Below are 18,635 nucleotides of genomic sequence, written 5' to 3'. Positions count from 1 at the left end.
ATACCACAGTGGATTTGTCCATTCTACTGTAGATGGACATTTAGGTTGTTTGTAGCTTGGAGCTATTACAAAAATACTGCTATAAGCATTCTTGTATGCTAGTGTACCGGTTCATGAGTTTCTCTAGGCGATATAACCAGTTGTAGAATTAGAGAGTCATCGAACAGGCAAATACTTCTACCTTTAACAAAAAATGCTGGAATGTTTTCTAAAGTGTTGTGCCAATTTTCTCTCCCATGATCAGAGGACAAGAGTTGCTCACTGCAACCTCCACCTCCCAGGTTCACGCCACTCTCCTGCCTCAGCCTCCCGAGCAGCTAGGACTATAGGCGCCCACCCTGGGTCCCTTGCCCGGCTAATTTTTTGTATTTTTAGTAGAGACGGGGTTTCACCATGTTAGCCAGGATGGGCTCAATCTCCTGACCTTGTGATCCGCCCGCCTCAGCCTCCCAAAGTGCTGGGATTACAGGTGTGAGCCACCACACCCAGCCTAGACATTCTTGTATGAAGTAGACGCTTCATACTCTTCAATTTTTAAAAACGTTTGCCATCCTACTGGATGTACAGTAGTATCTTACCATTGTTTGCTATATTTTCAGCAAATTATGGAGAATGAAGAGGAAATTGAAACCCTATGATACTTTCAGGGGAACTCAAACAAAAGTTCTCTGCTATCTGCATCTGAGCTTAGTCTTCTCCCCAGGAGCCCTCCAGCTCAGGAGGGTGGGAGTGGGAACATAGAACCCCTTCCTCTTCCAAGTATTGACTTGTAAGGTTTCTCCTCCCCGCTACCCTGCTCAGCTCCTGATGGACCCCCCATGGATGTTACCTTGCAGCCAGTGACCTCACAGAGCATCCAGGTGACCTGGAAGGTAAGTGTGTCTAAGGCATCTCCCCTGGAATGTCTGCTTGCCTCCTCTCTCCTCAATCCAGGACGGAAGCTCCCAGCAGGCTTGCTAGTCTCTAGTCTTATATGATGCCCATGTCTGTTTTGTCACTAAACCTAGTGAGATTTGAGAGGTGGAAGGACAGGGAGGCAAAGGCAGGTCCCCCCAGCACAATAATCCCCACTTCCCTCTCCTCCCTGATTCTCTGATGGAGGCTCTGCCTGGGGTGGAATGAAAAACTTGCAGTGCCAAGGAGGGAAGATGGTTCCTCGGCAGTGCTGGCCCATCCTCCAAACCCCGCATGTTGTAATAAGGTTGGAAGTAGATTTGATTTTGTGCCAAGTTCCTCCTCTCTAACATCAGCATGAAAACAACTGCCTTCCCTACCTCTGAGGGTGGAGAAACTGTAGAGAAAAGAGACCACTCTGTGATATAGCCATTTCTAAGGGCAAAGACCTGTAAAATATAGGGGGTGACTGAAGCATCTGTCACTTAAGGAAAATTTTAGGGGAGATTCCACAGCTGAGCAGGGAAACAGAACAGAATGACCTGAGCAGGACTCGGAAATGCTTCCCTGGGCATCTTCTGGCCCTACCACCAAACCCCTCCACGGGCATAGAAGGGCTGGCGATCTAGGGGCTTCCTGTTTCACTGCATCCTCCAGTCTCCAAGTGCTTTCTCTTTACCAACTTATCTGACCCTCTCCTCATTCCTGGGAAACAGCAAGAGAAGGCACTTTTATCCCCTTCCACCAGAGGAGGCCACGGAGACGAGATGTGAGGTGGCCTGGCTAGCAGAGACAGAGTTCAGACTGCAACACAGAGTCTGCAGCCCCAGCCAGTCTTCCCTCCACAGCCACTGCACAGGGCTCTGGATCAGAGAGCATTCTCAGGGCCTTCTGTGTTCTTCCTGGAGCTTTCCCACCTCAACAGTGGGGCTCAGGGGCTGCCTGTCTTCATGAGGGACCAATTGTCCACGGTGACTTTCTGACTCTCCTCCTGATAGGAAAAGCCCAGGTGCTTGAGTCCCTCTGGGCTCTTTAGAAAGGTAGACTTGAGAATGAGATTCAGAAGGACCTAGTGATATTTTTCCTAAGACCATGTGCACGCACACTCACACGCACACACATAGCAGCAGCCTGGTTCCTCCCCTCCCAGAGGCATGACCAAGAGGAAAGCGAGGTAGGGCTGGGCAGTTGGTGCTTCCTGGGGGCAGCCCACCTAGTGGATACCTGGAGCCAGGGTTCCTCTCCAGATTCAGATCTGGGTTCCGGGGCTCTCCTCAGAAAGTGGGGTGAGGCCCGGCATCCAATCCCAAACTCTTGGCTGCGTCCTGGCTGTGGACCTGTATCCCAGAAATACTCCAAGGCAGCCAGGAGGTGGGGGCAGGGATGAATAAATATGTAAAATACTGAAACGTCGGGCTACAAAGCTCTGACCCACAGGTCGATAAAAATTTAGAATCAGATTTATTTCTCCAAAGTCTCATAATGAAAAATAAAATTGATTAGAAAGTTAGAACTTCAGAATGAACCAGCTGGTCAATAAATTTTGGGCTGACTTCTCAAGGGATTTTTTTTTAACATTGAGAAATAGATTAATGAAAAATAAAGATTCACTTGAAGATAAGTCACTTCATTTTAAGACCCTTTCCACAAGATGGATCGCCCCTGCTTTATGACATAAATTTGCAATCAGCCCTATTGATTTCTTAATGCTTCAGAGAAATATTGTTAAGATTGATTTAAATCCTGACTGTGGCTGTTTGGAGAGGCGGGGGACAGAGGAGGAGAAAGAAGAGACAGAGAAGGAGAGAAAAAAAGAGAGAGGAAGGAGGCAGGAAGGATCTGTGAAGATCTGTATAAATATGTGAATCTATCTGGATGGATGGATTGGGGCATGCCTGCATGCCTGTCTGAGGCCTGTCAGTATATGTGGATGTGGTCACGTGTGCAGGTATATATCATGGTATACGTAGCTCTGGGCATGTAGGCAATCTGTGGCATAGTATAATGATATTCAATGTGTGTCAGTCTAGATATACGTACAAGAAACGTGAGAATGGGGGTCGATGGGAAGAGGAAGGTCTCAGGCTCTTGAAGATAAATTTATATATATAATGGATGTCTTTGTGTGTGTGTGTGTGTGTGTGCATAGACATACATGTGTAGATACAACACCCAAATGTAAAAATGTGTCCACTTACAGACCAGCAAGAACTGCCCAAGTGCAGAGAGAAACATTCAAGCAGCAACAAAGAGTCAAGTCAATTAATCACACACACACAGACACACACCTATTTAGTGAGTTCAAAACAATTATGTTAAATTAAAAACTTCGTTTTATTAACCGTGAGCTTAAAAATGCAGTTCCTTTAAAACATTCATTCACTAGAAAAAAATAGTAGGGCTGTTTTACTGACTTGTTTTTATCTCACTATTTTTTAGTACAATAAAAGGTGGGCTTTTAAATTAACTTCATTGTCTTTAAAACCCCAATTCAAGCTGTTTTCAAATGCGCTGGGGTGGGTGTTCTGTCTCAATTTATAGATGGGCAGGCCCGGGCATTAAAGGAGCCAGGTTCTATTTGTGGATCTAAATGTATCTGGTCGGGAGTGGGGGTTTGGATTAAGATGTTTGCTTTGATGGGTCTGGATATGTGTTCCTGGTTCTGGGTGTGAATGGACATATTGGGGGGTGTGTGCGTGTGCACGCTCATGCATCCGCACACCTGGCTGGGTGTGTATCAGGGTTCGAGCCTGGGGTGAGAGTGTTTTCCAGCCCCAGACCGATGCCAGTGGAGTTTCTCCATTCGCCTGGCTGACTAGGCTCAGTCTTCATTCCCACCAGCCCCCTTCTAACCTCCAAGTCCTTGCCATCTCTGTGCCTCCATCCAGGGCTCATTCGGGCCTCAGCCTTCACCATTCCCCAATCCCTGGCCATGGTGTCTGGGGCAATGCAGCCTGAGCATTCCCAGAGGGGCTGCACCCAGGTGAAAGTCAGGGATCTTTTTTCTTTAGTTTTAATGAAATACATATAACGTAAAATTTACCATTTGAACCATGTTTAAGCGTGCAGCTCAGTAGCAGTAAAGCACATTCACAATGTTGTGTAACCATCGCCACTAGCACTTCCAGAACTTTTTCATCCTCTCAAACTGAAATTCTGTACCCATGAACCATGAGCTCCCCTTGAAAGGTCTATTCCACCCCCCTTTTGTTGAGACAGTCTCACTCTGTCTATCTTGGCTCACTCCAACCTCTGCCTCCTGGGTTCAAGCGATTCTCCTGCCTCAGCCTCCTGAGTAGCTGGAACTACAGGCGTGTGCTACCACACCCAGCTAATTTTTTGCATTTTTAGTAGAATTGGGGTTTCACCATGTTGGCCAGACTGGTCTCGAACTCCTGACTCAACTGATCCACCCACCTCAGCCTCCCAAAGTGCTGAGATTACAGGCATGAGCCACCGTACCCAGCCTCTCTATTTTCTTCTCTCTGATTTTGACTATTCTAAGTGCCTCCTAAGTGGAATCAGACAATAGCTTTTGTCCTTTTGTGTCTGGCCTGTTTCTCTTAGTGCGGTGTCTTCAAGGTTCATCCACGTTGTGACGGGTGTCAGTGTTTTCTCCCCTTCATGGCTGCATACTATCCCATTGTATTGCACTATCACATTCTGCTTCTCCACTCATCTCCTGGTGAACACTTGAGTTGCTTCCACCTTCTGGCTATTCTGAATAATGCTGCTTTGAACATGAGTGTACAAGTATCTCTCTGAATCCCTGTTTTCAATTATTTTGGGCATAAACCCTAGGAATGGAATTGCTGGATGGTATGGTAATTCTATTTAGCTTTTTGAGGAACTGCCAAACTCTTTTCCATGGTAGCGGCGCCCCTTTCCATTCCCACCAGCAATGTACAGGGTTCCCATTTCTCCATCCTCCCTACCACTTATTTTCCATTATTGTTATAAGAGCCGTCCTAATGGATGTGAAGTGGTATCTTGGGACTCTTTCTTTTTATTCAAACTAATTGCTCACCTCCCTCTCCATCTGATTACTTTTTGTCTGCTGTTCTATTTTCCCCAGGCCCCTGAACCCATGCCAGATGATATCCCTATTCATTCATTCATTCATTCATTCATTCGTTCGTTCAGTATGTATTGAGGGCCCATAGTATGCCAGGCACCATTCTAGACATGGAGAGTGCGACAGTAACAAAGCGTCCTCACAGTGCTTCTGTTCTAACACAAGCAGACAGGCAAATTTCACTAATGCATAAGTGAAATTTATAGACTGTCAGATGATGCTAAGTGCTGTGGAGGAAAATAAACCGGGAAGAAAAATAAGGAGTGCCAGAGAGAGGCAGGGAGCTGTCTTACATAAGGAGTTAAGGAAGGCCTCGTTCAGAAGAGGCATTTTGGCAAGGACACAGCAGAGGGGAAGAGTGTTTCCCCTGAGATGGGGATGTGGCCAAAGAGGCCAGAGTGCTGGGGCGCAGGAAGCGAGGGGCACAGGAGAGGATCTGAGAGGTAATGGGAGGTCGGGTCACACAGGGCAGTGTAGCCATTGTAAGGACTTTGGCTTTCATTCTGAGTGAGATGGGAGCCTTTGAAGGGGTGGGGCAGAGGAGTGACATGATCTGACTTTGGTTTTAAGAGCATCATCTCAGTGTGTCGCCATTTCTTTGTCCCCACCCCTTCCCCATGCTCACAGGCACCCAAGAAGGAGCTGCAGAACGGTGTCATCCGGGGCTACCAGATTGGCTACAGAGAGAACAGCCCCGGCAGCAACGGGCAGTACAGCATCGTGGAGATGAAGGCCACGGGGGACAGCGAGGTCTACACCCTGGACAACCTCAAGAAGTTCGCCCAGTATGGGGTGGTGGTCCAGGCCTTCAATCGGGCTGGCACGGGGCCCTCATCCAGCGAGATCAATGCCACCACTCTGGAGGATGGTGAGGGCCCCAGCAGAGGGGAGTGGGCACAGATTCCTGCCATGGGCAGAGCCAAAGCTGCCAGAGAGGGCTTGTGGGTCCCTCTGTTTGCCCCTGGGCCCCATCTTGGTCCTGTGGTCCACGCAGGCTCCCTGCATACCCGCCATCTCCTCTTGTCCATTGGCTCCTCGAGAGATGCATGGGCCATTCAGCATATCGGGCCTCTCCTTCCTTTTGACCGATGCTCTGCTCATCTGGTCTCTATTGACCTGTTGGCCTGTCTGAGCACTTGTCTGTCCACCTGTCTCCCCATCCACGCTTCTCCCTCGGCCTTCCTCCTTCTTCCTGGCACCCTAACCCCTCTCTCTTCTCTCTACACCTGGGTCCTATTTCTCCTCCTTTGCAATTTCTTGGAAAAAGGGCAGGAGCCAAATCACCTTTGTGTTCTAGTCTGGAACCTGTCCATCATCTACCTGAGATGAGGCTGAGGAGTTAAGAAATCCTAACGTGCATGCGGCAGAGGATTTAGAGCTCAGCTTTTTAAGTCTTCATTCTTCGATGACTGGCGAGAACCCCACACTCTGATTAGCACATCGAAGGGCCCAGTCTCCCTAGGAGGAGAGGGTTAGGAGGAAGCAGGAACATGCCTGCTCTCCAAGCACAGAGAAGATGCCAGCTGGTACCTGAGCCTGTACCAGGTTGAGAAAAAGGACATGGCCCTTGATGCTCCCAGAGAAGGGGCCAGGCTGACCTCTGTCCCCTAAAGAGCAGAATAAAGAAGCAGCAGAGCATTCTTCCAAGCTTCCTTCTTGATGCCCCAACCCAAAACTAGGGTCTGAGACTAAAGCCCCCCTTTAGTCTCAGGCAGGGTCACAGCCTGCCCACCCCGCCCCAACAGAGTGAAACCAATAGTCCGGAGGGCAGAATGCCATTTCCCCATTCCCATCAGGAGACCAAGCATTTCACCACCAGAGAGCCATTCCTTTAGAGGAAGCAATGCCCTCCTCCTAGCTCTTCCTCTCTGAAAATGCAGCACCCTGGGGTTGGGGGGACACATTAGGTCAGAAACACCTGAAAGTAGATTCGCTCATACCAATGGTTCCTAACGCTGGCCACCAGTTGGCATTATCTGGGGAACTTTCAAAATACTGATGCCAGGCTTCAACCCCAGAGATTCTCATTTCATGATTCTGGGGCAAAGGCTGGGCTTTAAGATGGGGCTGACTTCAATAGCCCCAGAGCACTGAGCACCTGAGAAGAGGGGCGAACTGAAAGAAGGAAAGAGGCACATGGCAGAGAAGTCCAGGGGCAGGGAGGAGAGCTGCACCACAACCAAGTCCTCAGCCCACGGCCCTCGCTATCCCTCTCCATCCCTCCCACCCTGAGATGCTGGCCTCGGGCCTGGCTGGGTTGAGGAAGATCAGCTTGTCTCCTCTTAGTGCCAAGAGGGTTCATTTGAGCAGTGCCCTAACACATGGTTCTCAGCCCTGAGCACAAAGCAGACCTCCTGGAGGTCTGGGAAATGCAGGTTACTGGGCTCCACCCCCCAGAGCTTCTGCTTCAGCAGGTCTGAGGTGGGGGCCAAGAACGTTCATTTCTAAGCCGGGTGTCCAATATGGGCAATAGAGCAAGACCCCATCTCTAAAGAAAAAAAAAAAAAGGATGTATTATTTCTAATAAGTTCCCAGGTAATGCTGCTTGTCCAGGGAGCACCTTTGGGAATCATAGCACCAAGAGTCGCACCATTATCCATGAAGGGAGGCCAAGGCTCAAGGAGATTAACCCATCCAGAACCATCTATCCAGAAAACAACAGTCTGGATCAAAATCCGTGAATCCCATACCCTTCCTGCTTCATCTTGTGCCTCCCTTTTGCTTGGGAGCAAGGCTGGATGCAGGAACAAGTGATGCAGATGCAGGAGCCTTTAGGAACGTGTGTCCAGGGAACAGCCGTCCCAAGCCGAGGCCAGCCTGCCCCAGCTAACGCTAAGCTCCCATGCACCGCCTGGGCCACGCCAGGCCTGCCTCTGGCCTCTGTCCAAACACCACCACCCTTGCCTCGTGGGGGGCCCCTGGAATTTCCAACAGGGAGAGATCAGCATGGGCTGTGGAGTCATTTTCAAAACAAAGGAGGAGAGGGGAGAAGAAAGTTTCCAGCAGCATTTGCTCAGCAGTTTTTCATACTTAATTAAGGCCCTCGTTAGCCTGTCAGATCCTGATCGTTTCCTGGCAATATTAGCACTCCTCCTGGGGTATTCAAGGGCCCCTGCTTTAGCAATAGTGTCTTTTCCATAATTATATTACCTTCATTTTGTTCGAACGGGCGATCTGTATTAGTTTATTACACTGGGTCCCTAATTACATGGTGCTTATATTTTTACACCTAAGTAATATGAAACAATAATCATTCTCAAAGAGGATCGTTAGGATGATGTATTATCATTTAAATGCTCATAAAAATTAGAGTTGCCTCTTGTGGGGCAATAGGATCTAACTACCTTCCAGCCAGCCTGTGCCTCCTTTCTCCCACTCGGAGCAAAGCAGACTCCGTCTTGCGCTTTGTCCCTGGCCCTCGGATGCCAGCAGGAAGTGCCACCAGAGGTCCCCCGAGCTGAGGTGGATCGTGGGGCGTGGGGTTTCGGAGGCCTGTCATCTCAGGAGGGGCAGGCTGCACCGCGCCCAGGGTGAACCTCAGCTTAAACTCAAAGGTGGCTCTCAGAGGGAGAGTGTGACCGGTGGGAGAAGCACCTAAGCTGGTCTCAGAGTGTTTTCCCATCACCCCAGGCCTTTTGGTATGTTCGAGTACAAGGGCACGAGCGAAGGTTTAATGGTCCCAGAGGTCCCAAGGTCCAGGTGGAAGCTCCTCTCCTGCACCAGGGTTAGCTGAAGTCCTTTTCCCTTCTTTGCCTTCCCTTCAGCTTGGAACAAGGACACAGGAGTCCCTAAAACCAGGCCTTGGCCCAGACCCCCGGTTACATGACACAGAGGGGCTGGCAGCCATCAGATGAGGTGATGCATTGCAGACACCTCCAGGGCTTGCTTGGTGGCCTTCCAGGTCTGTCACGTTCATCACAGCAGGATTTGCCCGGGCTGAGGCCCGCTGGGGAATTCCCAGGGGCTTGTGCCCAAAGTTCATCACCTTCTTCCCCAGGATTTAACCACACCAGGAATGTGCTACCCGGGGACCAAGGAACCAAGTCTGTAAAGATTTCTGTCTGCCCCAATCTCCAGGAAAGGAAACTCGGTTCACTTCCCGGCCTCTCTGCCCCAACAATCAGGACCCTCGAGTCAGGAGGTCCCCCAACTTGTCTAACTGGACGCTCCTCTGGTTGGACCGTGGGACCCAGCCTGGGACACAACTGCTGTGCTGTCACTCACATCCACGACTGACTGGACCCTTGGTTCTCCCCCTACCCCCTACAGTGCCCAGCCAGCCCCCTGAGAACGTCCGGGCCCTGTCCATCACTTCTGACGTGGCTGTCATCTCCTGGTCGGAGCCCCCGCGCAGCACCCTCAATGGCGTCCTCAAAGGCTATCGGGTCATCTTCTGGTCCCTCTACGTTGATGGGGGTGAGTCTGCTGGGACTGATGGCTGGGACTCAGGGGAGGGGCGCAGGGTTAGTGGGGTCCGCTTCCAGGCATAGTTAGAGCTGAGCATCCTCCCACGGCATGGCAAGAAGAAGTGCAGCCCCCTCTTCTCCACACGGGGAGACCACAAGGGGCGATAATGGCTATAGGGGCCAGGGGATAGTGAGAAAGGGGCTCGGGATTCACTTGAACACCTCTGTGTTCAACTGGGGTCAGAGCCAGGAGCAAGGTGGGGGGGTGGTACGCAGGGTGGCATCTCTGGTGAGGGGTGGGAAGGAAACACCCAGCTACTCCTGGACAACAGTGTGTGTTTGGGGAAGTGTTGGGGGCATGATAGGGGCAGATTGGCTTTGCTAGTTTCACGTGTTGATATTAGGTCTTTATGGCTATGTGAGTCAGGGACTGGTGGCGAATAGTCGGTACACTCAAATGGGGCGATCAAAGAGTTTAATGAAGGGACTGAGGAGGGAGGTGGGCATCTGGGACCAGCATTAGCAGGAAGCCATCAGCGCCTAAGGCCAAGGGGGAAAGGGAGGAAAGCAGGGCTACCAAAACCCAGGGACAGCCTCCCTCAGCCAAACCCAGCTGGAGCCAGGCACTCGGCAAGGCGTGTTTTCTGTGCAGACAAGCCGTCCAGGATCCAGAGAAGGGCAGAGAGGTGTGCACAGTGGAGCGGGGGGGTATGAATGGCAAATGGAGAGAAACCAGTAAGATGGCCCAAACTTTTGAATGTCTTCCTCACCCTGGAACGTGCAAACAGGTTTGAGTAGCTTCCTGCAGGCACACCAAGCTCCTTCCCACTGGTGTACACAGACCTTCACGTGACCTGGAGGCTTGTAGCTCACACAGGTCAGAGGACAGGCATCCCAAACTATGGAAATGCTCCACTGAAGGCCTTAGTCATCTCAATAGACCACAAAGGACTCAAATGAGTTTGTCCCCCACCCAGCTCCTGCACTTTCTGCCTCCCAGCCCCCTGGGCCCTCTCTTCTTCCCTAGAGGACCTTGGAATCCAGCTCACAGTCATTTGTGCAGCGCTACTACGGTCCCCTCTCCCATCCAGATTCTGCTCTGCCCAGACACACTGCCAGTAGGAAGTGTCTTTCCCCACCACCACTTCCACTCTCTCCCACAAAAAGCAGAGGGCTCTAGCTCAGGTTGAACTCTCTGAAGGTCTCCCCAATTCTTTGGCTGTGCAGTGTCAGGCCACGCTGCTCACAATGTGACCTCACTACATTCATATTTGTGTGGAACCAAGTAAAGGGTGGTTCCCTGTTTTCCAGAACTCGCTTCCTCTTTTCCAAGCCTGTGGGCTTCTCCAGCTTAGCCCCTAAGGAATGTATTGGCCTCAGTAATCCCCAAAGACAAGCTGGACTCTTGACCATGCTGCCCTCTTCCTGCCCTTTCTCTGGCTCCAGTCCTGGACAGGCCAGCCTGGTTTCTGACTCCAGGAGAGGAAGACCCTGCTGCTCTGGCCTCTGAGGGTCCTCCTGCACTGACCTGGAGTCTTCTCACACTGGGCACAGCCTTCTCGCCCTCTGGATCCCGGCAGCTGCTGCTTTCCCTGGCCAGGCCCTCTGCCTTGGCCTTTAACCTGCCCTGGACCATCCACGAGGTGCTGGTAGGGGGGTCTCCAGGAACTCATGTCTACGAGGCTGGTCCTCAGCCCGTTGCTGGACCTGTCTTTCTGAAAGCCCAGCAGTCCTAGTGGGAGGCTCCAGAGTCTGTCCCTTTTCCTTCTCTTACAACTCTGGCCCCCATGGGACCCTCTCCCTAAGCTCCTCTTTAGAGTCTATGAGAAGGTCCCTGCAAGGCCGGGACGTTGGGTCCTCCCTGAGCCTCAGGAGTGTCCCAGCCCTTCCTGGCTGAGGCTATCGGCTCCACCAGACTCACCCAGGCTTTCTGTGCAGGGAATGGCTGGGTGTCTCTAATGGTGGGGAGAAGGCAGACGAGTCACTCAACCCCTTACCCCAACTGGGAGTCCAGGACACTGGCCCAGGAGTGGTCAGAGGCAGGGGAGGCAGCCTCAGCCTGTCACACGTCATCCCCAGGTTGATAACTGCCCAGGGAGGTCTGGCGGCCCAAGGCAGGCTGGCCAGCAGGAAGAGTGGCTGCTGAGCTGTGCCTCCTGCACGGGACCTCCTCCATCCAGGTCCGAGCCACTCCAGGCTCTCCCATGGGAAGGGAGTTGGGTAGCAGGAGGGAGAAAGGTTGCCTGGAGAGATGGAGAGAGAGAGGTGTTTTAAAGAGCATGCCAAGGTGAAGTTGGTGCAAGGTCAACTGAGGCTGGGCCCAGGCCAGCATCTGTGGCTCGCCCTCACTGGCCCCTTAGAGAGACGTGGCCTGGGGGCGGTGGCCCGCATCTGCTCCTGGGTACCTTGAGGTGAAAGACCGTCTAGTCCTCGCCACCATGGAGTCAAGGGCTGAGCCTGTGCAGTAGGTGTGGGCAGAGCCCAGGCAGCAGGGGTAGCAGCAGGGGCCACAGCCTGACGGAGCTGGGCCCTCAGAGTTTGCTGGTCTCTGGCAGAGTGGGGCGAGATGCAGAACATCACCACCACGCGGGAGCGGGTGGAGCTGCGGGGCATGGAGAAGTTCACCAACTACAGCGTCCAGGTGCTGGCCTACACCCAGGCTGGGGACGGCGTGCGCAGCAGCGTGCTCTACATCCAGACCAAGGAGGACGGTGAGTCCAGGCCTCTCCTTGGGACAGGCTGGCCCTGCCACCCACTGCTAACCCCAGCCCCACCCCAGGAGGCAGGGTGAGAGCAGTGTACTGTCCTTTCTCCTGGCCTTCAAACCGTTAGAGAGTAGCCTTGAGGATTCTTGAGGGAAATGCTCTAGGATTCATGCATGAGCAGATAAGCAACTGTGAACCTCCCTGCACCCCCCCGCCCCCCGCGCACCCCCCACATACACACCTGCTCTCTGCAGCATTGAGTCAGAGGCCGGAAAAACCCTCTCCTCCCACACCATGGGCATTCTTTCTGTGGCATCTGCTCCCCTGCAAGATTCAGCCTGCTTCCCTCTGGATATAGATGTTGGGGCTAGGGGAAGCAGAAGCATCGCTCAGTATGTCACAGATTAGGGACTTCGTGGTCACCCCACAGAGGCCACAGCATGGTCCCGGCCCTGGACTGTCAAGGCAGGGATGGAGGTGTGCCTCCATTTGGAGCTGGGTGATCTCAAAGCCCTTCCTCATGGGGCAGAACTGGAGGAAAGCCAGAGACAGGGGGCCAGACTCAAGGACAGAGTGACACGGTTAGGGCAGGGGAAAAGGAAAGGCTGGGATGAAGTCAGCCCAGGAGGGAACAGGCCAGGAGAAGGACCAGGCTTCTACCCAGGCCCAGAGCTGCACTACCCCAGGGGCCGCCATTCCTATGGAATGCCATGTCCAGAAGGCACGGTGCATGAACGGCACACAGCTCTGGGCTTCTGCCTCCAGCCCCACCACTTTCTTCCCCTCTCAGTCCCAGCTCCATCATTTAGTTGTTTCATAGGTGAGAGCTCTGGGCCGGGTGCCCCATTACTAGAAGAGGTGTGACAAGCGACTGGCACACATTAGGCACAGAAGCGGGAGACATCTTTGGCATGATGGCTTCCTCTCCACTCACCCTTAGTTTTTTCAAGGGATACGGAGACCCAGAGTCTAGACCCTACCCAAACAATTTTGCTGAAGGCACTGGAAGGGTTTGACGTGTTGAAAAGGAGCGACTCGGCTGGGAGTGGTGGGGGAGAAGCTGCCATTGTCGCCTAGTGCCCGGGGACTGGACCAGCTCCCAGCTCAGCTTAATCTCCCAGCTCTCCCTCCCTCTCCACCTCCAGCAGGCCCCCTCTCCCCTTAAGCTCTGAGCAATTCAATATTTACCAACCTGCCTGCCCTACTTTTCCTGTCATTAATCCTCCCATCAAGGCCTCCTGGGACAGCTCTGGGCAGAGCCACCTGCTCCAGTGTGGAGACTAAGCTGAGATGGCATCTAAAGCTTGGTCCTATCTGAGGCCTCAGGGCCACACTCAGGCACCTTTTGGCCTCCAGAAATGAGCCCCTGGGGCCCCCAGCCTTCTTCTTGCCTCCTATTCTGATGCAAGGCCTGAGCTATAAGCACCTCCCCCTGTTTAACTGATCAAGGCAAGGCCCTGTGAGGAACCCAGAGGTCTAGGAGCATCACCCTTCCCTGCAAGGAGCCTTCAGCCCTCCGTCCCAGAGTTATACACAGCAGGAGCCCGGGCCCAAAGAAGCACTGCCCCTCACCTTCTGGAGGTGGCGCCGCAGCATGGAAAAGGCACTGGTAAATACAGCGAAAGTGCATGCCCCCAGCCTGGCATTCATGGGGAAGTCACTTAGCCTTCCTGAACCCCAGTTTCCTCATGATAATATGGGAAGAGCGGTACCTCATCAAGTACTAGCACTACATCTAAAATGTCAAGTACTAGCAAATAGCAGTTGCTTTATGGCTACCAAGGTGCTGGCAATGAAATGATCGCTTCAGGCCGGATGCAGTGGCTCACACCTGTAATCCTAGCACTTTGGGATGCCGAGGTGGGTGGATCACTTGAGGTCAGGAGTGCGAGACCAGCCTGGACAACATGGGGAAACCCCGTCTTTAATAAAAATACAAAAATTAGCCGGGTGTGGTGGTGGGCACCTGTAATCCCAGCTACTCGGGAGGCTGAAACACGAGAATCACTTGAACCTGGGAGGCAGAAGTTACAGTGAACCGACATCATACCACTACACTCCAGCCTGGGTGACAGAGCAAGACACCATCTCAAATAGGAAAAAAAAAAAAAGAAAGAGAGGACTGCTTCAGGTAGGGGCATCAGGGCCTCCAAGGGGAAGCCCAGGCCACAAAGAACCCAGTGTCAGATGAGGTCTCATCCAGAACCACAGTCATAACATGACTTAACCCTGCCCAAGAGCCCTGTGAGGGAGGCATTATTTCCATGTTACGGGGGAGAAAACTGAGGCCTCCAGAGTGAAAGCTACTTTCCAAATGCCGCTCAACTAACAGGGGACAAATCCAGGCTTTCTTGTCTCCATATACTTTATCCTTTCCGTCAAACTACTTGTGTCTGTTAGGAAGATTTTTGTTGCGAAAGTCAGCAAAAACAGATTTCAGCAATAAGCACATTTATTATCACACACAGCAAGAAGTCCTGAGTAGGACAACTCCAGGGTTGGTTAAGTCAGTGGTTCCCAGCCTTCTGCTCTGCCATCCTCTGAATATCAGCTGCCCCTGCTATGATTTCAAGATGGCTGCAGCCCTAGGCATCACACCAGACAAGACAGAGTTCAGAGTGAGAAGAGGGAGTCTCTTCCTGTGGGCATGCCTCTCTTGGGAGTCAAAGTAACTTTCCCAGAAACCCCCTCAACGGACTTATCCTCATTTTCCATTGGTCAGAGTGGGGCCACATGCCTCTTGTTAAGACAGTCACCAAACGGGAAATGGAATTATCGTGGCCGATTTACCCCAAGCACGACATACCCTCTAGTGTAGGCAGTAGAGACAGCTGTCTCTGAAGTGTGGAGGAACACAGGTACCTAAGCAAAAGTTAGGTTCTAATTGCAAGGACTAGGAGGGAATGGCAGAGGGTAGCAGTCAACTCTGCCTGTCCTCCACAGCCACCCAGCTCCACCAGGATCTCCCATTCATAGGTGGAGGTTATTACAGTTACTACTCAGTTGGCATGGAAAGCAGACAGATCTGTGGTCCAATTCCAGCCCTGGTGTGGGAGCTTTTGCAAATATCCTCATCTGAAGACACTGTGATCCCACCCTCAGGATTCTGCGTTTTTCTAAAGGAAAAACAATACCAGGAAATTTAGAAAAAAGCAAAATAAATTTAAAAGAACAAAATGCAAACATAAATTCAGGTTTACTTACTGAGTCCAGATCTCAGTCTAAGCGTGGTTTCAGGCTGGCTTGGCTGGACCCAATTCATGAGCTCCAGTGCTAACTCCTCAACCTCCCCCTGTGAATACCAAACCTAGCGATATGACCTCCACGTGCAAAGTTGACTTGGATTTTAGACCACTTTAAAGACCTTTAACTGAGGAAGAGGCATGACTAGACCCATGTTTTAGGAAGGTAATTCTTGTTGATGGCAGGCAAAGAGTGGGTAATGAGAACTAGTGTCAGAGAGACCAGTTAGAACCTGTCGAGGCAGAGACGAGGAAGTTATGTACTAGGGCAGCAGCACTGAGGATGAACGGCAGTGACAAGTTTAGAGAAACATATCAGAGGAGTTCTACCTCCAGCAAGGGTGGATTGGGTAACTTAAACTCACTTTTCTTGCTGAGGACAGCTAGGAAACATGGACAAACTACTTTTTAGAACACCTGTTGAAGGCATCATAAAGCTAGCAGGAGAGTGAAGAATTATTAGGCTGGGATCCAGGGAAAAATAGAGGCCCCGGAGGTGAGCCTGACATTTGGAACAGCTCCTTCCCTAAGGGGAATTTGCTGAATCTGGAGGAGTGGCCGAGAAGGTGAACAGCACTAGAAAGACATGAGCTGGAGGTCAGGGCCTGCCAGAATGTGCGGGTCTGTCTGGTGAATCCCCCTCACTTTGAGTTGAGACCACGAAGGACGGCACTCTAAGGGTAAAAGTGGACCAAAAGCAGACAGTTCACCTTCAAATCATCCCAATACTGGAAATTGAATTTAAGTTACCCCAGATTACTCGTGCCCAGATTGCAGGTGCCTATCAAAAGCAAATGTGAATCCTCTCTTTAGGAAGATAACATCAGCAGATGCCACAAATTATTTCTACAAACTATTTTGCAAATGCTGTGTCTGGCATACAATAAAAAATAATGGGACAACATGAAGAAAAGCCAGCAGGAAAAAAAGACAGATAAGAGCAACAGAACCGCAAAGGTTTCAGACTTGGGTTTTATCAAACATGAACTGTAAGATAATTATGCTTGACCAGATTGAAAACTTCAGAGAAGTGGAAACTATCAAATGGAAAATCTAGGGGAAAAAAACCCTAATATTTGAAATTCAGAACTCAGTTGATGGGTTTAATAACATGTTAAACACAGTTGAAGATATAACTTGTGAACTGGAATACAGGCAGAAGAAAATATCCAGATATAGCACAGAAAGACAAACAGATGAAAAATTAAAAGAGCAGGTAAGAAACATTAAACTTCAGTGTGTATACAGATTCCTTGGGGATGATGTTAAAATTCAGATCCTGATTTGGCAGGTCTCAGGTGGAACCTCAGATTTTGCATTTCTAACGTGCTCTCGGGTGATGCTGGTAATGATCCACAGACAACGTTCCAAGTATCAAGGACATAGAGGATGCAATGAGAAGAAATCCCAAAGAAGAAGAGACAGAGAATGGAGCGGAAGATAAAATGTCTGAAAATGTTTCAAAACTAATGAAAGATATCAAGCCACAAATTCAAGAAGCTCTACAAACTCTATTGTCACACATTAAAGAAATCCGCACTTTGGGAGGCTGAGGTGGGTGGATCATGAGGTTAGGAGTTCAAGACCAGCCTGGCTAACATGGTGAAACCCCATCTCTACTAAAAACACAAAAAATTAGCTGGGTGTGGTGGCAGGTGCCTGTAATCCCAGCTACTTGGGAGGCTGAGGCAGAGAATTGCTTGAACCCAGGAGGTGGAGGTTGCAGTGAGCCAAGATGGCACCACTGCACTCTAGCCTAGGTGACAGAGCAAGACTCTATCTCAAAAAAAAAAAAAAAATAGAAAGAAATCCAAACCTAAGCATATCATATTAAAGCTGATAAAGAAAAGAGAGATCTTAAAAGCAACCAGAGGGGTGGAGCCAAGATGGCTGAATAGGAACAGCTCCAGTCTACAGCTCCCAGCGTGAGCAACGCAGAAGATGGGTGATTTCTGCATTTCCATCTGAGGTACTGGGTTCATCTCACTAGGGAGTGCCAGACAGTGGGCACAGGACAGTGGGTGCAGCGCACCGTGCGCCCCCGAAGCAGGGCGAGGCACTGCCTCACTCGGGAAGTGCAAGGGGTCAGGGAGTTCCCTTTCCTAGTCAAAGACAGATGGCACCTGGAAAATCAGGTCACTCCCACCCTAATACTGCGCTTTTCCAACTGGCTTAAAAAACGGCACACCAGGAGATTATATCCCACACCTGGCTAGGAGGATCCTATGCCCACAGAGTCTCCCTCATTGCTAGCACAGCAGTCTGAGATCAAACTGCAAGGTGGCAGTGAGGCTGGGGGAGGGGCGCCCACCATTGCCCAGGCTTGCTTAGGTAAACAAAGCAGCCAGGAAGCTCGAACTGGGTGGAGCCCACCACAGCTCAAGGAGGCCTGCCTGCCTCTGTAGGCTCCACCTCTGGGGGCAGGGCACAGACAAACAAAAAGACAGCAGTAACCTCTGCAGACTTAAATGTCGCTGTGTGACAGCTTTGAAGAGAGTAGTGGTCTTCCCAGCACGCCCCTGGAGATCTGAGAATGGGCAGACTGCCTCAAGTGGGTCCCTGACCCCCGAGAAGCCTAACTGGGAGGCACCCCCCAGTAGGGGGAGACTGACACCCCACACGGCCGGGTACTCCTCTGAGACAAAACCTCCAGAGGAATGATCAGGCAGCAGCATTCGTGGTTCACGAAAATCCGCTGTTCTGCAGCCTCTACTGCTGATACCCAGGCAAACAGGGTCTGGAGTGGACCTCTAGCAAACTCCAACAGACCTGCAGCTGAGGGTCCTGTCTGTTAGAAGGAAAACTAACAAACAGAAAGGACATCCACACCAAAAACCCATCTGTACACCACCATCATCAAAGACCAAAAGTAGATAAAACTACAAAGATGGGGAAAAAACAGAGCAGAAAAACTGGAAACTCTAAAAAGCAGAGCATCTCTCCTCCTCCAAAGGAACTCAGTTCCTCACCAGCAACAGAACAAAGCTGGACAGAGAATGACTTTGACGAGTTGAGAGAAGAAGGCTTCAGACGATCAAACTACTCTGAGCTACAGGAGGAAATTCAAACCAATGGCAAAGAAGTTAAAAACTTTGAAAAAAAATTAGATGAATGTATAACTAGAATAACCAATGCAGAGAAGTGCTTAAAGGAGCTGATAGAGCTGAAAGCCAAGGCACGAGGACCACATGAAGAATGCAGAAGCCTCAGGAGCCAATGAGATCAACTGGAAGAAAGGGTATCAGTGATGGAAGATGAAATGAATGAAATGAAGTGAGAAGGGAAGTTTAGAGAAAAAAGAATAAGAAGAAAT

General features: G+C 50.9%; 1 protein-coding gene across 1 annotated transcript in view; it reads left to right on the top strand.

Moving 5' to 3' along the window:
* Nucleotides 1–18,635, top strand: part of DSCAML1 (DS cell adhesion molecule like 1) — a 379,006-nt gene that overhangs the window by 329,262 nt on the left and 31,109 nt on the right. Inside the window, exons 16-19 of the mRNA XM_055273293.1 lie at nucleotides 802–872; nucleotides 5,597–5,837; nucleotides 9,239–9,385; nucleotides 11,931–12,086. Of these exons, the coding sequence (XP_055129268.1) occupies nucleotides 802–872; nucleotides 5,597–5,837; nucleotides 9,239–9,385; nucleotides 11,931–12,086 (615 nt within the window). The remainder of the gene's footprint in view (nucleotides 1–801; nucleotides 873–5,596; nucleotides 5,838–9,238; nucleotides 9,386–11,930; nucleotides 12,087–18,635) is intronic.

The sequence above is a fragment of the Symphalangus syndactylus genome, chromosome 3 (genome assembly GCF_028878055.3).
Source record: "Symphalangus syndactylus isolate Jambi chromosome 3, NHGRI_mSymSyn1-v2.1_pri, whole genome shotgun sequence".
NCBI classification, from domain to species: Eukaryota; Metazoa; Chordata; class Mammalia; order Primates; family Hylobatidae; genus Symphalangus; species Symphalangus syndactylus.
This window is presented reverse-complemented; position numbering and strand designations above follow the sequence as displayed.